The following is an 18,000-nucleotide window of genomic DNA, read 5'->3' on the forward strand; positions in this document are numbered from 1 at the left end:
CCGTCGCCTGGGTTTGTCCTACCCGCCACAGGTGGCGGGTAAGAAGATTTGATCTTTTTCATCATTTCTCACCTTTTTGGAGGAAGAGAAACAGAAGAATTGTTGGTCTGTGGTTTTGTTTTTTTGGGATTGGGTGTCACGTCTCTTCAATTGGCCCGTGGGACGGGGGTGACTCTCCCCGGCTGTCATCAATGATGGTGGGTGCCTTGGCTCGTTCGCTGAACTGACGAGATCCACACCAGAGGCAGTTCGATACGGCGAAGATAAGAACAAGTGAGGTGCAAAGGACTTTATCTCATATCCGTCAATATGGCTAATCAAATAGAGTCTTGTGACACCACATATAATACACAAAGGGTCTGTAAATGAGATAACAAGCCAATCACGCTAATGATATTGGGGCGCCACCTCGCTACAAATATATATGCATTATCCCTAAATCCTCTTCTTTACCTGTTCAAACTAGCAATCGTCTTATCAATGCTTTGGATCTGTTCTCGAACCTGAGGACAGTAATGCTTCCGGAGCAGTTCGGCTTCCCATACGCCGCTACCCGTTGCCAGCACATTGGTCCCTTCCAGGGTATCGCTCTCGCCACGAAATACACCATCTCCTTTCCTCTCGTCGCTGTACCATAGAGCCTCGATCTTGCGACCGTGCTTGTCGGCAATCTTGGCTAGCAGATCTAAGACGGCTATGGTCGATTTCTCGGGCAGTTGCAATGAGACAGAGAGGAGGCGCTTGTAGAAGGCTGCAGCGGTCAGGCTGGGAGGTGGCTGTGACGGTGTGAGTAGGATCGAGGTCAGGACACGAGTGAGGAGAAGGATCGGGGTTGAGATGTTGATCTTGTTTGCTTGTGTCGCTTTTGCTTGTGCTTCGGATTGGGCTTGGGCGCCAGCGTGAGGGTCAGGTAAGCGGAGTGACTTTGGGCCGAGTTCAATGTCCGCGTCGAGACCAAGTGGATATAGGGAGCGGTATGTATGTGAGGTGAAGAAGGACAGGTCGAGATGAAGAGTCGAGGCGGCTTTGGTCATTTCTTGGCCCGATAGTAAGGTGAAGGCTGTCTGGGTGGATAAGAGGCTCTCGCGGGTGCGATTGCGCATGGTCTCGCCGTCCACGTTGGTTGAAGCGAGTTCTTGGTCCATTTCTCCCTCTAGGTCGAGGTCCAATTCGCCCTTGACAGCGGCATCGGCCTGATTGATGATATCCTTGAGCGCTTCGAGAATATCCCCAAAGAAATCTTGGTTGATGAGATGCGCATATCGAGCCAAGCCTTCAAGGACGGCACCCATCAGATGTGGGATGCGGGCCTTCAAAATGCGGAAATATGTGACAAAGACCATCTTGAGTGTCTCGGACTGCATCTTCTCCCGCTCTTCGTAGTTGACGATTGCATTAGCTTCCTGCATATCTTTCTCCACGGCCTTTCTCTCCTTGGCCAACTTGCGCTCCTTCTTCGAGCGGTGTTCCCATTTCTCCTTCTTGACTTTGCGACCATGCAACTTTGAGGCGTCAGTTGGCCTGTCGGCCCTAGTGGTCGAACTCGGCGTGGTGAGTTCGGACAGTAGACGTAGATGGAAGAACAGGTTGAGGACTTCCTCCCGGACACGATAGTCCTTAGCTTTCATCATTTTGGTGAGGAGGCTGACTGCCTCGAGAGATGGAGCGCCATCGTCGTCCTGGGCAAAGAACTTTTCCATTGTTTCAATGCATTTCGAAAAGTCCGGGGTATATGCCCGGCTAGTCAGTTGGTGAATGAGGATGTTCAGCAATTCGGTACGGAAATTGAAATGAGGTACGGAGAGAACCAGGGTACAGGCACAGCTGATAGCGAGACTTCTCAGAGACAAAGAATCATCGTTGGGGATGCTTTTCGACTTGGCCAGGTTTGTGAGTTGTTTGACATAGGCTTGGTAACCCGTCACCAGGGCTTGCTCGAACTGTCTCGTCCTGCGCACCTCTTTAGAGACCTGAGAGTTCAAGTCTTGGTCTTTGTATGCTCGTATGCGGTAGCCAGGAATAGCGTCCTTATAGACAGCAGCCTGAGCGGCAAGGACAAGTTTGCGAACGGGTAAAGGGGAGTGCGGTGTTGCAATTTGTGCGAGCTTTTTGAAAGAGCCAGCATGTTCCTCGGGGTCTTCGTTCAGGAGGCTGGCAACTCGAGCAATTTCTTCCTTTGCAGATAGGACTTGCTGTTTGATGGGGATCGGGGGGGTAGTGTCGACTTCGGTAGGTGGTGTCTCTTCACCGACATCCGAATCATCCTCGAGGTCTGAACCGGAGCCTAGGAAGCTATCCGATTCTTCGTCGGATTCAACTTGGGGTTGGACTTGTTTAGAAGTTTGTAGGTGACCCTGGGCATTTTTTGTTGGCAGTTTTGTAGATTCTTTGGTCGGTTTCCTCCTCGCCCTCTGTTCATAGTCTTGCTCTAGGTCCCAATTTGCGGCTCGAGCCAACAGATCACTAGCCTTGACTGTCTCGGAAGGGATGCTGTCGTCGATGGGAGGAGTAACCCGCCTTCTTTTGGCGGGACGACCGTGTGCCATTGGAGGGATCTTTGGCTGCGGCCGGGGTTGTTTGGATATTGTCAAGTGGAATGAATGTCAGTGTCTGCGACGGACTAAATTTTTTGTAGACTTGATCCAAATGCAGGCGCAACTGCCTGACATGCGGGGGAGTTGCCCCGAGGTTCAGCCGGGAACTCGAGAAAAAAATTCCAGACTGCAACAATCGCAACCCAACACCAACACCTTTCAACACTTACTCACGTCGTCTCTGAACCCCGAATGGTGTATTGTGGCATACAAGAGACCCTCTAGCTTTTGTCACAATGAGGCCCTTGACCGATGTCGAAACCCAAACCCTCTTCACCAAACTAGCCAATTACACAGGTCGCTCTCTCAATCAACTCATCGCACCTGACGACTCCACCGCCGACAGCGACCGTCATGTCTTCCGTCTGCACCAGTCTCGCGTCTACTATGTCCGTCTATCACTGGCAAATCTAGCCACCTCCATTGCTCGAGACCACCTCCTATCTCTCGGTACCTGCGTCGGCAAGTTCACCAAGACTGGCAAATTCCGACTCCACATTACAGCCCTCGACGTGATTGCACCTCACGCTCGCTACAAGCTATGGGTCAAGCCTAATGGCGAGATGCCTTTTCTTTATGGAGGAAATGTGGTCAAGGCGCACGTGGGCAGATGGAGCGAAGATTGCCCTGAGCATTCAGGCATTGTGATCCTGGCAATGGATGACACCCCCTTGGGATTTGGAGTCACGGCTAGATCAACCGCAGAAGCACGAAAATTGGATCCTACTTCGGTGGTGGCTTTCAGGCAGGGTGACGTTGGCGAGTATCTGAGAGAAGAAGATACACTATTCACTACCTAAAAACTGGACAAGCGAAACGAAACCGGAAACAAAACAAAGCCACAGCAGATGCGGTCGCAGTCATGATTTCAACGTTGACATCCAGAATCTCTCATATGTGGCACGACAGTTACTTGCCACCCGCGACCTCTTGGTCTGCACGCTTCCCCTCAGCATCCGCCAGCGGCCAGAGTCCCTGGTTCTCGAGCCTTACCTCCGCAAGGTCGAGACAATTTTCTCCATTGAGGTGGTCGCACTCAACGCACAGTCTCTCACACTCGGCTCATCGGCTCCATGAGAATAATGCTGTCAGCATATATGACTTCTGCCCCAGACGGAACTTCGCCATATATTACCACGAAGCCATGAATCTACAACCAGAATGATGGGCAAGGATTAAAAGTCGAAATAACGGGCCGAGAGGACTGGCCCCGTCAAATTCGTGATCCTCCTGCTAGTCAGGTGATTTTCTAGAAGCGAGCAGCCAAACGAGGGGCGGGGAATTTGGTTGTCTGGAGAACTCGCTATACCTTTCTGTCTGGCCTAGATTGGGATGAGTTCCCGCCTTTAATGTGTGTCAGCATGATGACGCATCTGGGGAAATGAATGCAGTGTGCCAGTCCACTGGTATGCGTGCCTACTTTAGCAATTTCAGGTCTAAGTCTCTTGTCGATCACATATGTTTCGTCATATCTTGTCTGACAGATGTACCTGATCCTGCATTGGGCTATGATCACGATGAATCACATCAAAATTAACAATTAATTTCTTGTCAGACTAGCGCTTTCAAATTGCCCTCCTTGTGTGACCATCTGCGCCAATCGACAATTCATTCTCATCTTCTCTACCATGATGTAGATCTAGCGAAACTATGCCACACAATACCAACGTCCTCTGATCTCATGTTGCATCAAGATTGGCTACCTGATGTGCCTGCTTACTGGCTACCTTACCCCTCTGTCGAACAGACTTTCTTTGCAGCCTACCCCTTCTCACTTGACCAATCTCATCTTCCATCACCTCGTGTTCATCTTTCTTCTTTACACTCGACTTACTCATCCTGGCTTTCCCTTTCCCCAGTTCTGCCATACTTACAGACCTCGTGATACATTGACTTTCTTTTCTCTCGGGCCCTTTGAACTCATCTACCCCATGTCCTTTTGAACATTTCCTTTCAGTTTTCACTGTGTTGAATCCTAAGAATAACGTCCATCGTAATAAGGTGGATAGTGACACAATACCACATCATGGGTGAGATGACCTCGACACAATTTCAGCCCCAGATCGAAGACTATGGGTTGATTGGGGATATGCGGACCTGTGCCTTGTCCGGGAAAAACGGCAGCATTGATTTCATGTGCTGGCCCAAGTTTGACTCCCCTTCCATTTTCTGCAGAATCCTCGACACCAGCCGAGGCGGCGGTGGTCATTGGAGTATTTCCCCAAAGAGCAGTACCGTCTGCAAGCAAAACTACCGAGCTTCTTCCAACATCCTACAGACCAAATGGATCGATGAAGCTGGGGTCGTTGATCTCACAGACTTCTTTGCCGTATCGAAATATAACAAGATCCTTCGAGAAGAATGGAGTGGCTCCGTCCTGGTGAGAAAATTGGAATGTGTTCGAGGATCCATGTCCATCAACATCGACCTATGTCCCCGTCCTGGCTATGCCACCAAGAAAGGCACGATGAAGGCTTCCAAGGTGACCAGCGGACCCGAAATCCACCACCAGTCTCTTCGCTGGGTCGCAGAAGAAGAAGAAAACCTCTCCACCCAGGAAACCCCCGAGTTCTTTGCCACATTCTGCACTCATGGCCGGCCTCTCAGCAATCCTCCAGAGATGTTCCGAACCCAAGGTTCAGCCAGCGACAGGCTCCACGCCCGGTTCGAGCTACAAGAAGGTCAACAGGTCTTTATGGTCATGTGTAATGGCCACGTCGCTCCACATCTTACCAAGGACCTGGTAGCAAACCTCGAGTCTGAAACATACAAGTTCTGGACCTCCTGGATCAGGGCTTGTCTCTACCGTGGAAGATTTCAGCAAGAAGTCGAGCGAAGCATGCTCATATTGAAGCTGCTCACATATGATCCCACCGGTGCTATAGTCGCAGCACCGACCTTTTCTCTTCCTGAAGCGATTGGTGGACCTCGGAACTGGGATTACCGATACAGCTGGGTACGGGATTCAAGCTTCACAGTCTGTAAGTCGATCCATCACGACTCCCCCCCTTCATAATTACCACTCCTCTCTAGACTTTCCGCATCTAACTTTCTCCCACAAAAGACGTCTTCCTCAAACTGGGCTTCCCCCGCGAAGCTGAAGCTTATATCAATTTCATCTTCGCACGCATTGCTGAATGGCGGCAAATCGCTGAAAAAGCCACAACTCCTCATCACCTACCCTTGATGTTCAGCATCGATGGATCTACCGATCTCCCCGAACTCACATTAGATCATCTCTCGGGCTATCAAGACTCGACCCCCGTTCGCATTGGGAATGCAGCCACCGATCATATCCAACTTGACATTTACGGAGAACTCATGGACAGCATCTACTTGTACAACAAGCACGGCAAACCCATTTCCTTTGCCCAGTGGAAGGACATTCGATATCTCACCAATTTTGTCTGCCAAGTCTGGAGTCAACCGGATATGTCTATCTGGGAAGTCCGAGGCCAGAAACAACATTTTGTTTATTCCAAAATGTTGCTCTGGGTTGCCGTGGATCGAGCAATTCGACTTTCGGAGAAACGGAACTTGTGAGTCTTGGATCTCATATGGCACGAGTCTCGTGTTGGCCATAAGCCTGGCCTCGCCTAGATCAACCATCTATCTCGAAGAAAGATCACACAACTGACTTCTTGTCTACTCTAGCCCCTGCCCCAACCGTCAAACCTGGATGGAAACCCGCGACACCATCTACGAGGAAGTCATGGACCGAGGATTTAATTACGAGCTCAACACCTTCGTGCAGAGCTACGAATCCCAAACCACACTCGATTCTGCCGTTCTCATCGCGCCACTCGTTTTCTTCATGTCTCCCAACGACCCCCAATTTTTAGGCACACTCGATAAAATCCTACAAAGCCCCGAAAAGGGGGGTTTGACTTCAGCTGGTTTCGTCTTTCGATATGATCATGAAAAGACCGATGATGGTGAGTTTGCAGCTGGACCAAAACTTTGTTTTCACATCACCGCTCAATCAATACCTTAACTTAGTGACTTAAGTTGCTTACTATTCTACCCCTAAATTCTAGGCGTCGGCGGTCGCGAAGGAACTTTCGTCATGTGTACACTATGGTTAGTGGAAGCGCTTGTGCGTGCGGGAAAATATTCGAAACAATATCTGGGGACAGCGATCAATATGTTTGAGACGGTTACTAATTTTCGTAATCATGTGGGCATGTTGTCCGAGGAAATTGCGCTTAGTGGCGCTCAGCTTGGGAATACGCCGCAAGCTTTCAGTCATTTGGCATATGTTTCTGCAGCGTTGAATCTCGATAGGGTTGAGAGGGGGGATAGATTTGGTATGTGATTTGGGGAATGGGAAGAAAACGAGGTTTAGGAGCGATGATGAGACGGATGTAAATGAGCGGAAAGAGAAAAAAGGGAAAAGGAAAGGAGGGGAGGGGATCGAGGGAAAACATGATCTTCTTATACGGTCTTGTTCCATCAATTCAACTCAATTCAATAGGATGGCTGGCCCATCTTTCAATCTGCCCATGGAGGGCCTTCCAGTAGAGGACTCTCGCGTCTCGCGTGTCCAATGTTTCACAATTCAAACTAACCACCTTGTGGTATCCATCCTGGTACGTACGTTTTCTTTCTGTATGCACATCGACGTCATTCGTGATAAAACAAACATGCCTCAGTTCCAATGACACGTTCTTTCTTTTCCTGAATATTCATTTTCATTTCAAGTTGTATCCATTGCTGCTCTTAGCAGTTCTCCTCACTATCCTGTCCAATTTCTCGATCCGTCTATTCATTCATTCAGGGGCTGGAAAATTCCCCACCCTTCAACCTCTTGTACGTGGTCGAAGGATTTTCCGAGGTGTCGGAGATTGATGTTGATTGTTGGGATTGGGGCCTCCCAAAAACGCAGGGCTGGTGACGGAGCCCTGAATGTCAAAGGTTGCAGATGACTGTGGAGCTGCAAGCTCGGCGCGAGGAGCATCGACGAGAGATTTTGGCGTACTGATCAGAGATTGGAATGCAGCCTCGACTTCTGCTGGGGTCTGAGTACGAGGTTTGATTAGATCCGACGCACCGAGACCAGCGATAAATTGTTCGAATCGCTCGAGGTTGCGTTCGTCATTGTCCTGGAGCGAGAAATATAGCTGAGACACATGATGTGCCTCAGTCCAGGACCAGGCCGTCATGGCGTAGCTGGTGAGTTCGGATTCGGTGACATCGCACAACGCAATGAAATCGTTGTCTTTGATCGCTGCACGCTTCCTCAGCGTGTCTTGGTTCTGGATCGCCTCTGAAGTCTCGCTTGCGACACGCTTGGTCTTGCGCATGACGTTGAGATTGGCCTGGTCGCTGTAGAATGCCAATCGCTCCTGTTGGTACTGTTGGAGGTCGGCCTGCATTTGTTCTTTTCGCTCGGCGTGCAACTTTTCCATGTTGTACGCGTTTTCCAGGGCCTGGTTTTCATCCTGCAGTGCCTTTGCCTTGAGAGTCGCCTCGGTGAATTTCTGTCCGTATTGATCCAGTTGTGTCTTTTTCAGATCGAGCTCTTTGACGTGCTCTTCGGACAGTTCATCCTTCTCGGCGTCAATGACGTCGATGTCAATCATCAAATCACTGAGCTTGTCTTCGAGCTCAGCGGTCTTGGTTTTGAGGCCATCATTCTCTTCCTGCAGCCGTGAGATCTCGGCCTGGGCGTTGTCCTGTTTAAGAAGACTATCGTTCTCCTCAATCAGATAGGCGATCTCCTTCTCCGCTTCTCGAAATTGTGCCTCGAGGGCCGCCTTCTCTTTCTTTAAAGTGGCGATGTGGATCTGATCGCACTGCTTTTGCATCAACAGCTCCTTGATCTGTGGCGGTTGTTGCCGAGGAGAGAACATGCCCTTGTGAGAATTGGAGGAGGAGGGTGTCATAGCGACAATTGGCTTCTGAGGTGTGACAGGCCCCAGTGGGCCAGTGGCGGGCGCGTTGGTCTTGAGCTGCTCTTGCAGCTGCTTGATCTCAAGGTCCTTTCTGCGCACGGCTTCTTGAACGGCAGTCTTCAGAGCAGAATTCCAAAGGGATTTCATATTCGAGATCTCTTCTTTTTGGGCATCGATGACGACCGTGTATTGTTGGAACACGGTTTCGTTAGCGAATTTGCGGGCAGCATCGACGTCACGCGTATGATTTTCTTTCATTTCTTGGACTTTTTCCGCGTGCTCTTTCTTGAGTTCCTCAAATCGCTCGTCATTCTCCTTGCAAAGGACTGCGAGAGCATTCTGGTGCTCTTCCTCCATCTGTTTGCACATCAGGGTTTGCCGTTCTGACTCCGTTAACAGCGTTCGTCCCTGGGCCTGCAACGCGGCAATCCAGGTTTCGAGCTGACGGATCCTGTCAGTTCCAGCTTCCAGTTCCTGAGCACGAGATCGGAGTTCGCTTGACGTGCGCTCAAGCTCGGCTTGAACTTGCCTGCCCTCCTGGAGCACCTGATTGTGTGCTGCCCTGGCGCCTTCGAGTTCTGTTTGTAGCTGTCCAGATCGAGCTTCCAGAGAGGCGATCTGAGCGGCTTTTGATTCCACCTCCTGTTCCAAGGGGTATGTGCGATGGCGGCTCTCTGCCAGTTGTTGACTCAAGGATTCGATCGTCTGGTCCTTGTCAAAGCTGTCAGTTTTAGAGGACTCGAGCTGTTGCTTTGCCTGCTCGACTTGTTGCTTCAGGGCGTCAGTCTCTTTGCCGGCATTTTCTTTCTCAAGGCGAAGAGAGCGGAGGTCTTTCTGGCAGACTTTTTCTGCCTCTTGGAGCTCGTTGATACGAATCTCCAGCTCTTTGGACACCTTCTTTGATGCATCAACCGCTTTGACGGCGGCATCTCTCTCACCTCGCAATTTCTCGAGCCCTTCGCTGGACTCAACCTGGGAGCTTTGGGCGCTCTGGGATTGTGCCAGGGCTTCTTTCAGCCGATCGATCTCAGCTCGCAACTCCAGATTGGGTTTGTGGAGAGCCTTATCTGAGGCCAGCTTGCTCTTGAGCTGATCAATCTCAGCTTGCAACTTTCGATTGGGCTTCTGGGCGGACTTGCTTGAGGCCAGAGCGCTCTGAAGCTCATCAACCTGTTTGATTCGTGCCTGCTCTCTGTCGGCGGCCTTCCTCAAGCCGTCAGCAAGCATCTTCTTGGAGTCGTTGGCCTTGGCAAGGTTCTGTTCCAAGGCAGCGCATTCTTGACTGCGCTTATCGAGAGAAGCCTTGAAATCCTCGATGCTGCTGGCCTGTCGGCGGATCAGGAGTTGAGCCTTCTCAGACTCCTGATCTTTTGCTACCACGGTCTGGGTTTCTCTGGAAACAGAGGAAGGCCGAGGCGGGATCTTAACGGCGGCAGCGGCAGTCTGCAGATCAAGGAGTGTCTTCAATGCCTCCTCGATCACAAGAAGTCTGGCCTCAAGGCGATCATCGCTGCTGTTGCTCTCTTTTTTTATATATTGTCCCAAGTCCGCCATGGCTTGGGACTGCTCCAAGATTGCTTGAGTATGCAGGGCGAGTGTATCTTGACACTCGGCCAGTCTCTTGTCGGTGATCAGCTGACTCACGCTGATCCCTTCAAAGGGCTGACTCTTTCTGTCTCTGAGAGTCAACCGGGTTGGGCGGTGTGAAGGGCTTGGACGAGAGGTGTTGTCGAGGGGCAGGGAGGAGCTGTTATCGGGCGTCGTTGACGCGGCAGTCTTGTTTTCAGAGGGCTGTGGAATGACAAACTCCTCTTTGGGTGTTGCCATTTCAGCAGCCGTGCTCCGGGCATTGTTGGGCTCAGAGGCCTTGCCCTTTTCAAGATCATTGTTATCCTCGTCCTCCTCATCGAGCAACAAGACCGGGGGGAAGTCATCTCGGGGAGACGGGCGACTTGAGCGGCTTGAGCGACGGCCCCTAGGCCGAGATGTGGGTGTCCAAAGTTGAGATCGTCCCGGGCGTGTGACTTTGAGTGGTCGAGGACGAGCTGGAGCAACGGGGAGTTCAATCTTGATGTCATTGATATCGGACTCAGGCTCAATGTGGCAGGGAGGTTCTTCGGATGGGGTTGTCGAGTCAAGCAAGGTTTCTGGGAGGGATCCCAATGTCGAATCAATCACAGGGACTGATGGTGTTTGTAGAGAGAAGCCAGGGAGAGCCGTTGATGTTTCGGGGGTGACTAAGAAAGAAGAAGGCAACGGCTCGTTGGGTTCGGAAATGACCTTAGCAGTAACTGGGGTGTCGTTTGTTGGAGAGATCTTTGTGGTTCTCATCCAAGCGAGAAGGTCTCTGATCTGTTGTATCACCCATCCATCGATGAGCAACACTCGCCCGGCACGATTGCGGCAACCAGCAAAGAGACGGCCCAGGAGAAAGAGGGAGACTGCGAGAAGGTTGTAAGGAAGGCGTTGGACGAATTGTTTCGTCTCTTGTGGGGCAAGGAAAGCGGCGGCGAGGAAAGCGAATGGGAATATCGGTAATATGGAGTAAAGCAATTGGCAAAGGCCGAAGAAGAACTGTTGGAGGAAGAGAACGAATTCTTCGTAAACGTCCATGGCTGTTGAAGGAGGATATGAGATCTTGGGAGAAGAGGGAAGATCGAACGGGGAAAAGAAGAAAAGCGGACGTCGTTGAGAAGGGCGTGAGCCGATATCAAGGACGGTAGACTCTGATCAATGGAAGAGAAGTCAAGGACTTTGAAAGATAGAAAATGCTTTTTAAACAAGATCGTGGGATGAAGATTGTTGTGGGAAGAAATGGGAGAAGAAGAAAGACTTGGAGGAGAAAAACAATGGGAAATAAAGAGTAGCAGGTCGAGTCACTGACGCGTCTTTGTCGTGACTATCAGGGCATCTGGAACTTCACTTGAGCAGAAATTTTCGAGTGAGGGGGGTGTGGTCGTTCATAAAGATTGTCACTGCAAACGGGGACACGGGGGCACAGAGAATGACAAGATTGAATGGTGATTCACGCCCCTCAGGGTCAGCAGGCAGAATAGAGATCAATGAGCCCCAAGGCTTGACAACAATAAGCCAGGTCCATGTGCCATGTTGGCATAGTGCAGTGGTTAGCACGTCTCGTTGTGGAACGTTTGGAAGCCTCGACATTGTTAGGACGGAGGAAACAGATGAAGCACCTCCTGCACGCCCTGTAAAGTCTGAGTCTACCAGAACAACACACTCACGGTTCCGAGGAAACCTAGGTTCAAATCCTAATACCGACATCTTTCAAACGACCAGCACCTGATCTTATATTTTTCTTTCTCTCTCGGTGACATAGACTGGTTCAATGATCATGGCAGTCAGTATATTGTGTATTCAATGTTAATAGAAACAAAGACGTATCGTCCTCCCAAGAAGTCTTTGTCTGAACAAAGTGGCTGATCTAGGAGTTCCTGCTGCTAGAATGCATCCTCATGGACACCATATGGAAAGAACAGCGGGAGACTCAAATGGATGGTGCGATGAGATATGAGATTCAATGGGCGCTTAAGCTTGCTGCGTGTTGTGGGTATGGATGGCACACTCGTCGTCTAGCTTGGCTAAAATACATTAGCTTTGCAGACTGTTAGTAGTCTGGGCCACAGGCAAGACAATCAAGACAATGGGGACAATGGGCATGAATCATCTGTACTGATGATGGGAAGACATGTAACAAACAACGAGGAGGGACACACAAGAAGAGAGAAAAGGCAGGAGGAAAAAGGTACGACGTAAGTATAAGGTCGAAGTTGCCGTTTAAAACTGGGGCGGGCCAAGACACGTGCCTACCATCCCTACCCGTACACTCCAACTTGGTACACACGTGAACTCTCGTTGCACTGTTGTTGGCAACTGGCACCTGCCGCCCGAGGCAGCGTAGTCTACTTAGACTAAGTTAGGTACCCATGTACTCTTCATACGGCAGGCACACGAGACGCTTCACCCGTGGGTACCTGGTTAGGTACTAAGTACCTATTTTAGAACTCGAGGTCTGCATTTTGCATTTTGCACCTGCTTCACAGGAGCACACGTGATACGTGATCCTCTCTTCTCCTCCCGCTTTAGAAAATCGCAGCACAACCAATGAATACTGAATCCGTCGAGGTTAAAATGGTCACCCATTTCAACTGCGCCATTCGCCCTTTTCCTCTCCAAGCCAATGTCATATGGCGTTTTAACAGTAAAAAAGGACCATTCCATAATCTTCTTCATAAGAACGTGCGCACGCTGCGCCAACTTAAGTTAGAAGCAGCAAAACCCTGTCATAGAATGATCCATCACATCATCTCTGAAGCTCAAGACTTCCTCGATGTCTTCAGTTAATTCGTTGTCGTTTGGGTTTGTCATTACTGACATCTTCCATCTCCTCGTCCTCGTCGTCTTCACCTATACTGATCTCATCCCCAGTGCCACCTCCACTGCTCCCTCCGTCTGAGACATCGTCGTCTAGGATCATTCCACCATCGACCATGTCCTCATCTTCACTGACAATGTCATCATCCGAAAGGTCGCCACCCTCTTGCAAAGGCTCACTGTCATCTCTCCCCCTCTTCAATCCCTTCATCTTCCTTGTTTGCAAGGTAGACAGGTCTTGTTTTCCAAGATGCACGCGACCAATCTTGTCACCCATGAGATCCGTCTCGATATTCTTCTTGGTGCGAGCCTCGTTCGGCCGGCGACCATGTTTGAGCGCAGCCTTCATTATTGAGGCATCTGCCTCTCGGGTCCGACTGACTCGGAGATCGAAACTGGGCCCGACCGGATCGAGTTCCACCCGCGGGATTTTAGGATTGTCGGATCGCACTGTCTTGATCTTGTACCATCGAAGATGTAGCACCGGCTTGTTCACTGGGTCCTGCAAGTCTCCCGACTCACCCGCACTCTCCCCAGCAGCGATCATGAGCAAGTATTGTAGCCCGGCCACATCGACGGAAGAGATCTCCTCTCCTTGAAACAGATCCAGCAGGATCGATTTGAGTGTCTGATACTGTGTCGCTTGCGCCGAAGACGAGGTATCCCCCCATTGTGATCCACTGAATAATATCAAGGGCTTCATGCCCACTCCAATCTGTAATTTGGTCTCCTTGCCAGCCTCGTCTGACGCAGACGGCAGGATCAGAAATTCCACCATGTCAAGCACACGCCCGTCGTAGATTCGTAACACCGTGATGTTGTTGGGTCTCTTTTTTGAATGTGTTCCAAACACCACCACTCCGCATTCGTTCTTCAATGCCAGGAATTCTAACGAGGTGGTATCTTCAAAAGGGTGGATGTTCTCGTTCTTCTTGTGGAGTTGCACAGCATCGGGCTTGGTCAGAGTGTGTACTGTTTTGAGTACCGAGGCCACTGGTTGTGGGCATTTCGACCCATGTAGGAGTAGAACTCTCTTTCTCGTCTCGACTTGTTGCGGTTCGCGGGCTTTGACGATTCTTGCCGTCCGCGCATTTCGCGGTTTACTAGACCAAGTTTTGTTAGACAGACATCGTACGTTTTCGGGGTGCGCCGTGAACTCACACTTCCCGCAGCATTTCTGTTTGCTTTCGCAGTAAAAGTACTGACAGCGGCTGATCTAAGGGGAATGATTATGGCGTGGTCAGGCCAGCTGGAATCTCAAGGGTTTGGTGAATTCGTTCTTTTGCTGGCTTGTCTAACAATTTTTGCATCTTGAAGTTGGGGAAAAATTCACGGTGAACCATTGAGTTGCATTGCATGCCTGAGCACTTGACCGTAGATTTTGACAAAGGTCACGTGTCTTATGTGGTAGGCTCTGATGGATCAAACCAGGCACTCAGGGCAATCTTCATCGCTGTATCTGGCGATTTCAGGGGTTTGCTATGCTTTGTACTTGATACATATCATTGATAGTTCTGTCTATCAGGCCAACTTCATGCGCTCAACGGCGTTCTAGACCCCAAGTACTATCATTACCTAGAAGGAGGTGTCAAGCCAATATACACGTCCAAAGACATGTTGGTAGGTACGCGTCTATACAATGTCATTCATGTTGTTTGCTTCAAGCAACTCCAAGGAAGCCGGGAAGCCTGCTTTTTCGGTGTGGCCTCCTCACGAGGGAAACCCTTTCCTTTGATGCCTAGGCCACTCTACGCATTCCGGGTTCCGATGACAGAGGGGCTGTGATAGTCGATAGTCGGTATTACTGGGCTGGCCGTCAGATTGCCGTCGTGTGATGGACACAGTCCCTGTCGCCGCATCTGAATTGCATGCTGCCAGCTGAGAAAATGCTGGAAGAGGCCAGTCCAGCATCAGTGAATATGGAGGGCTGGGTGGATGATTGATCCTTGGACCACTGATACCAGTAACACCAACGGTCCAACTCGTGAATCAATCAGCCAGCTCGTGCCCGTGCAGCAGCAATTCTGGTCAAGATATCGGCAATTCCTGCTCGCTCCGCAGCATTCTCGGTGGCTGTCGTTGTCGCACTGGTCCGGCTTCTCTTCATCAAACTTCTCAATGCCTCCTGCACGTTCAACTCAATCAAATCGTCCTCTTCGTTGGGTCTGTTTGATTTGTCATGCGCTGCACTCCGTTCCTGGGATCCCTCCGGCAATAGATTTTGTAGTTCAAAGCCCTCTTGAGTCTCGACCGGCTCGACACGCGAACCTGCACGACCCTCCTCTGCCGCCTCAAGATCTTGTGTATTTGCTGGTTCCTGTGGAGCCACGTGTCCGATTTCCTTCAACTTCTCGTTGCCCACGACTAAAATCAAAAACTGGAGGGCGAAGATCATGAGGTCCATGCCCACCAGTCGCCATTTCGAGACCGGACCGAGTTCGCCCACAAAATCGATGATCAGACCCCCGTGAATGTAGCCTCGCGACGCCCATCCTGTCGACTGAGGCGCTGCCGAGATGGCATGGGTGAAGAGGCAAAGTAGGTTCGCTAATACGACAGGAGGGAGTTGGATTGCGGGGGTCAATGGAGGTGGACGATATTGGACATGTAGGACCTGCGACGCTGCGCGCAGTATCAAGAAGAAGGTCAGATTGTCGCACAGGTAGACGATTCCCAGCTGCAGGAAGACAAGGGCGTCGAGGGAGCGGAGGAGGGAATCTACATGGCCAGACTTGACAGGCACACGGAGGCGGCGCGAATTTGCATCATTCTGATTCATTCCCACTTGTGAAGAGCGGAAGACATCGACCCGAATGGCATGGTCAGCAATAAAGCCTGGCTTCGCACGTTCTGAACAAGGTAGCCATTAGTGATGATGATGCGGCTTGAGATGCGAGATGTCAAGGTCTGGTATGCCTGGGAGCGCTTGAGCACAAGACTCCGATTAATGTCACGTGACGGCGTATCATCACGTGTTATATATAGTCCTGGCACTTTCCTGCGACGACTACATGGCTCCTTCTTTCTCTTTTATTTGGAACTAGAACTGCACCTTCCATCTCGAGGACATGCTTCTTAGGATGTACAACCTCACTTGATCTTATGTTCAGAGGTAGTACATTTCTTGTTAGTACCTTTTTTGTAAGCAATCCCGCTGGACTTTGAGCCTGCGCACCGCCTGTGCTGGTGTTCTGCTGCGACGTTAATGCAGGACAATCTACTTGAGCAAATTCATCTTCTTCTGTGCTCGCTGAGATGCCACCCTTTAGTCGAGTGCCAATTCAGCTCACTCTGACAATGAGGAAGCTACTTCAGAACAGCACTTTGCTGCTCCTTCAGATGTTCAAATTGACCCGACGTTGCGTTGTCGCAACTCTCTCAGTATCCTGTGTTGGCGGTTATTCATGTGAAGCTCGACACCTGCGGACACCAAAGATGCGTTCATGTCGGGGACTGTCAGTGGGGTTCACCGGAACCAACGCTCTGCGCTATCCCTATATGTGCATTCCAGTCCCGCGGTGGGCGAATGTGTGAGTGCGACATAGATGCCATCTGGATTGCCTGTCAGAGGACTCTGGTATGACCCACAGATAGCATTGGCGTGACTTAGTGTGATTTAATTCTATGATCGTCCAGTCACCGTTCATTTTGCCTCCAGAATGCCGGCCACTTGACAGGACAAATCCAACAAACACAGATGCTCGTCCACACCATCAATGAGCCTGCGGTCAAAGTCGGAGAAGATCTGTGCCAGCTTATACTTCTTCTCAGTCTTGATGAGTTCATCGTAGAGAATTTTGGAGTATAGACTGAGAACCACCTCATTAGCAGCATACCCTGACGCTGTGATGTCAGTGACCTCCGCTGCGATGGCTTTGTAATTGCTTGTGTTGCCTTTCTGGATTATAGAAAATAATCGGTCAGTTGATTCGACAGGGAAGACCCCGCTGATTTCATCGATATCGGAAACTTTGATGCTCCTGGTTTTGGGCGCGGAGGCACTGTCAGCATCTTCCATCTCTTCGTCGGAGTCGTCAGGGATGGTCTTCGTCTTCTTGATGGGTTGCGCGGTCGCTGGAGTTGTGCCCACAAGCCGAGCGGCACTCTGTAGTAGATTGATCGCCCTCCGAAGATCTCCATCAGCAACTTTGAGAGATCGCTCCACTACTCCATTGTCATAGTTGACACCCTCCGACTTTAGAATATGGACCAGTCTATCCTTGGCTTGATTGTCCTCGAGAGCCTTGAAACGGAATTTTGAACATCTGGATGCCACTGGTTCAATGATTCTGCTGACCTGTCGGTGCGTTAGCAACAATTGGATTGATGTGCGCCGAATCAACCTACATAATTGCAACACAGGCAAAATCGTGTGATCTTTGAATTGACCTCCATCACTCGACGAAGTGCTCCCTGGGCATCCTGTGAAAGCTGATCGGCTTCATCGAGGATGATCACCTTGAATGGAGGACAAGGGTATTTCTCCCTGTATTCCTTTGACGCAGGGGCATTAACAAGATGCAAGGCCGCAAAGGTCTTGATTCGTTCGCGCACAACCGAAATTCCCCGGTCATCAGACGCATTCAATTCTAGAACCCTGCTGGCAAATAGCTCTGGCCCGAACAACTCCCGGCACAGTGCAAGAACGCTGGTAGTTTTGCCCGTGCCGGGGGGACCGTAGAGGAGGAGATGGGGAAGATTCGAGGCGTTGACCATGCGTTTCAGGATCGTAGTGGTCGAATCTTGGGACGATACTGCATCTAGCGTCTTTGGGCGATATTTCTCGGTCCAAGGCTGAGCCTGTGGTGGTTTGGCGGCTTCCGTGGGCTTCGCCTTTGACCCTGATGCAAGGGCAGCCCTGGCTTTGTTGTCGAAGAAAGAAGCCATCGTCTGTCGCAACAGTAATTGGAGAAATGAATCTAGCTTCTAGTGATCCAGTCGAATCTCTCAAGAGCTAGAGTGGGTTTCTGTGCCAGATGCTTGTAATTTGTTCTAGAGATGTCGTCGTCGGTGGAAGGTTGGAGTCGACTATAGGAACGAGACGCGAGGAAGTCGCGTAAAGTGGTCTTGGCGCGTGCACCTGCTCACGTGTCAGGCTGAACTTGCCTCATTAAGACCAG

At 50.5% G+C, this 18,000-nt stretch overlaps 8 protein-coding genes and 1 non-coding gene across 9 annotated transcripts; 4 read left to right on the top strand and 5 right to left on the bottom strand.

The window, feature by feature from the left end:
- Nucleotides 1-449: 449 nt before the first annotated feature.
- On the bottom strand, nucleotides 450-2,546 carry PV10_07388 (uncharacterized protein; the record flags this gene model as incomplete). Its single annotated transcript, XM_016372286.1, has 1 exon — nucleotides 450-2,546. One exon carries the CDS (start codon nucleotides 2,544-2,546, stop codon nucleotides 450-452), a length of 2,097 nt encoding a protein of 698 aa, XP_016221618.1.
- A 213-nt stretch (nucleotides 2,547-2,759) lies between these two features.
- PV10_07389 (uncharacterized protein) lies at nucleotides 2,760-3,394 on the top strand (the record flags this gene model as incomplete). Its single annotated transcript, XM_016372287.1, has 1 exon — nucleotides 2,760-3,394. Exon 1 carries the CDS (start codon nucleotides 2,831-2,833, stop codon nucleotides 3,392-3,394), a length of 564 nt encoding a protein of 187 aa, XP_016221619.1. The 5' UTR covers nucleotides 2,760-2,830.
- Nucleotides 3,395-3,456: 62 nt separating this feature from the next.
- PV10_07390 (uncharacterized protein) lies at nucleotides 3,457-3,759 on the top strand (the record flags this gene model as incomplete). The annotated part of the gene is made up of 1 exon (XM_016372288.1): nucleotides 3,457-3,759. The coding sequence occupies one exon, from the start codon at nucleotides 3,457-3,459 to the stop codon at nucleotides 3,757-3,759; it is 303 nt and encodes a 100-aa protein (XP_016221620.1).
- Nucleotides 3,760-4,620: 861 nt separating this feature from the next.
- On the top strand, nucleotides 4,621-6,909 carry PV10_07391 (uncharacterized protein; the record flags this gene model as incomplete). The annotated part of the gene is made up of 4 exons (XM_016372289.1): nucleotides 4,621-5,575; nucleotides 5,659-6,133; nucleotides 6,249-6,529; nucleotides 6,632-6,909. 4 exons carry the CDS (start codon nucleotides 4,621-4,623, stop codon nucleotides 6,907-6,909), a joined length of 1,989 nt encoding a protein of 662 aa, XP_016221621.1.
- A 484-nt stretch (nucleotides 6,910-7,393) lies between these two features.
- Nucleotides 7,394-11,101, bottom strand: PV10_07392 (uncharacterized protein; the record flags this gene model as incomplete). Its single annotated transcript, XM_016372290.1, has 1 exon — nucleotides 7,394-11,101. One exon carries the CDS (start codon nucleotides 11,099-11,101, stop codon nucleotides 7,394-7,396), a length of 3,708 nt encoding a protein of 1,235 aa, XP_016221622.1.
- A 494-nt stretch (nucleotides 11,102-11,595) lies between these two features.
- Nucleotides 11,596-11,769, top strand: PV10_07393. The gene has a single exon. It is a non-coding gene; the product is annotated as a tRNA-His (tRNA).
- Nucleotides 11,770-12,525: 756 nt separating this feature from the next.
- PV10_07394 (uncharacterized protein) lies at nucleotides 12,526-14,151 on the bottom strand. The gene is made up of 2 exons (XM_016372291.1): nucleotides 14,042-14,151; nucleotides 12,526-13,983 (listed from the first exon to the last, which is right to left on the bottom strand). Exons 1-2 carry the CDS (start codon nucleotides 14,053-14,055, stop codon nucleotides 12,843-12,845), a joined length of 1,155 nt encoding a protein of 384 aa, XP_016221623.1. The 5' UTR covers nucleotides 14,056-14,151; the 3' UTR covers nucleotides 12,526-12,842.
- Nucleotides 14,152-14,393: 242 nt separating this feature from the next.
- PV10_07395 (uncharacterized protein) lies at nucleotides 14,394-15,766 on the bottom strand. The gene has a single exon (XM_016372292.1). It carries the CDS (start codon nucleotides 15,657-15,659, stop codon nucleotides 14,874-14,876), a length of 786 nt encoding a protein of 261 aa, XP_016221624.1. The 5' UTR covers nucleotides 15,660-15,766; the 3' UTR covers nucleotides 14,394-14,873.
- Nucleotides 15,767-16,003: 237 nt separating this feature from the next.
- Nucleotides 16,004-17,767, bottom strand: PV10_07396 (uncharacterized protein; the record flags this gene model as incomplete). The annotated part of the gene is made up of 2 exons (XM_016372293.1): nucleotides 16,004-17,177; nucleotides 17,228-17,767. The coding sequence occupies 2 exons, from the start codon at nucleotides 17,765-17,767 to the stop codon at nucleotides 16,524-16,526; spliced, it is 1,194 nt and encodes a 397-aa protein (XP_016221625.1). The 3' UTR covers nucleotides 16,004-16,523.
- Nucleotides 17,768-18,000: the final 233 nt, after the last annotated feature.

This window comes from Exophiala mesophila (genome assembly GCF_000836275.1).
Source record: "Exophiala mesophila strain CBS 40295 unplaced genomic scaffold supercont1.5, whole genome shotgun sequence".
NCBI lineage: Eukaryota > Fungi > Ascomycota > Eurotiomycetes > Chaetothyriales > Herpotrichiellaceae > Exophiala > Exophiala mesophila.

Coding starts and splice junctions, on each gene's coding strand:
- PV10_07395 (XM_016372292.1), bottom strand. CDS start 15,659: ATGAATCAGAATGATGCAAATTCGCGCCGCCTCCGTGTGCCTGTCAAG.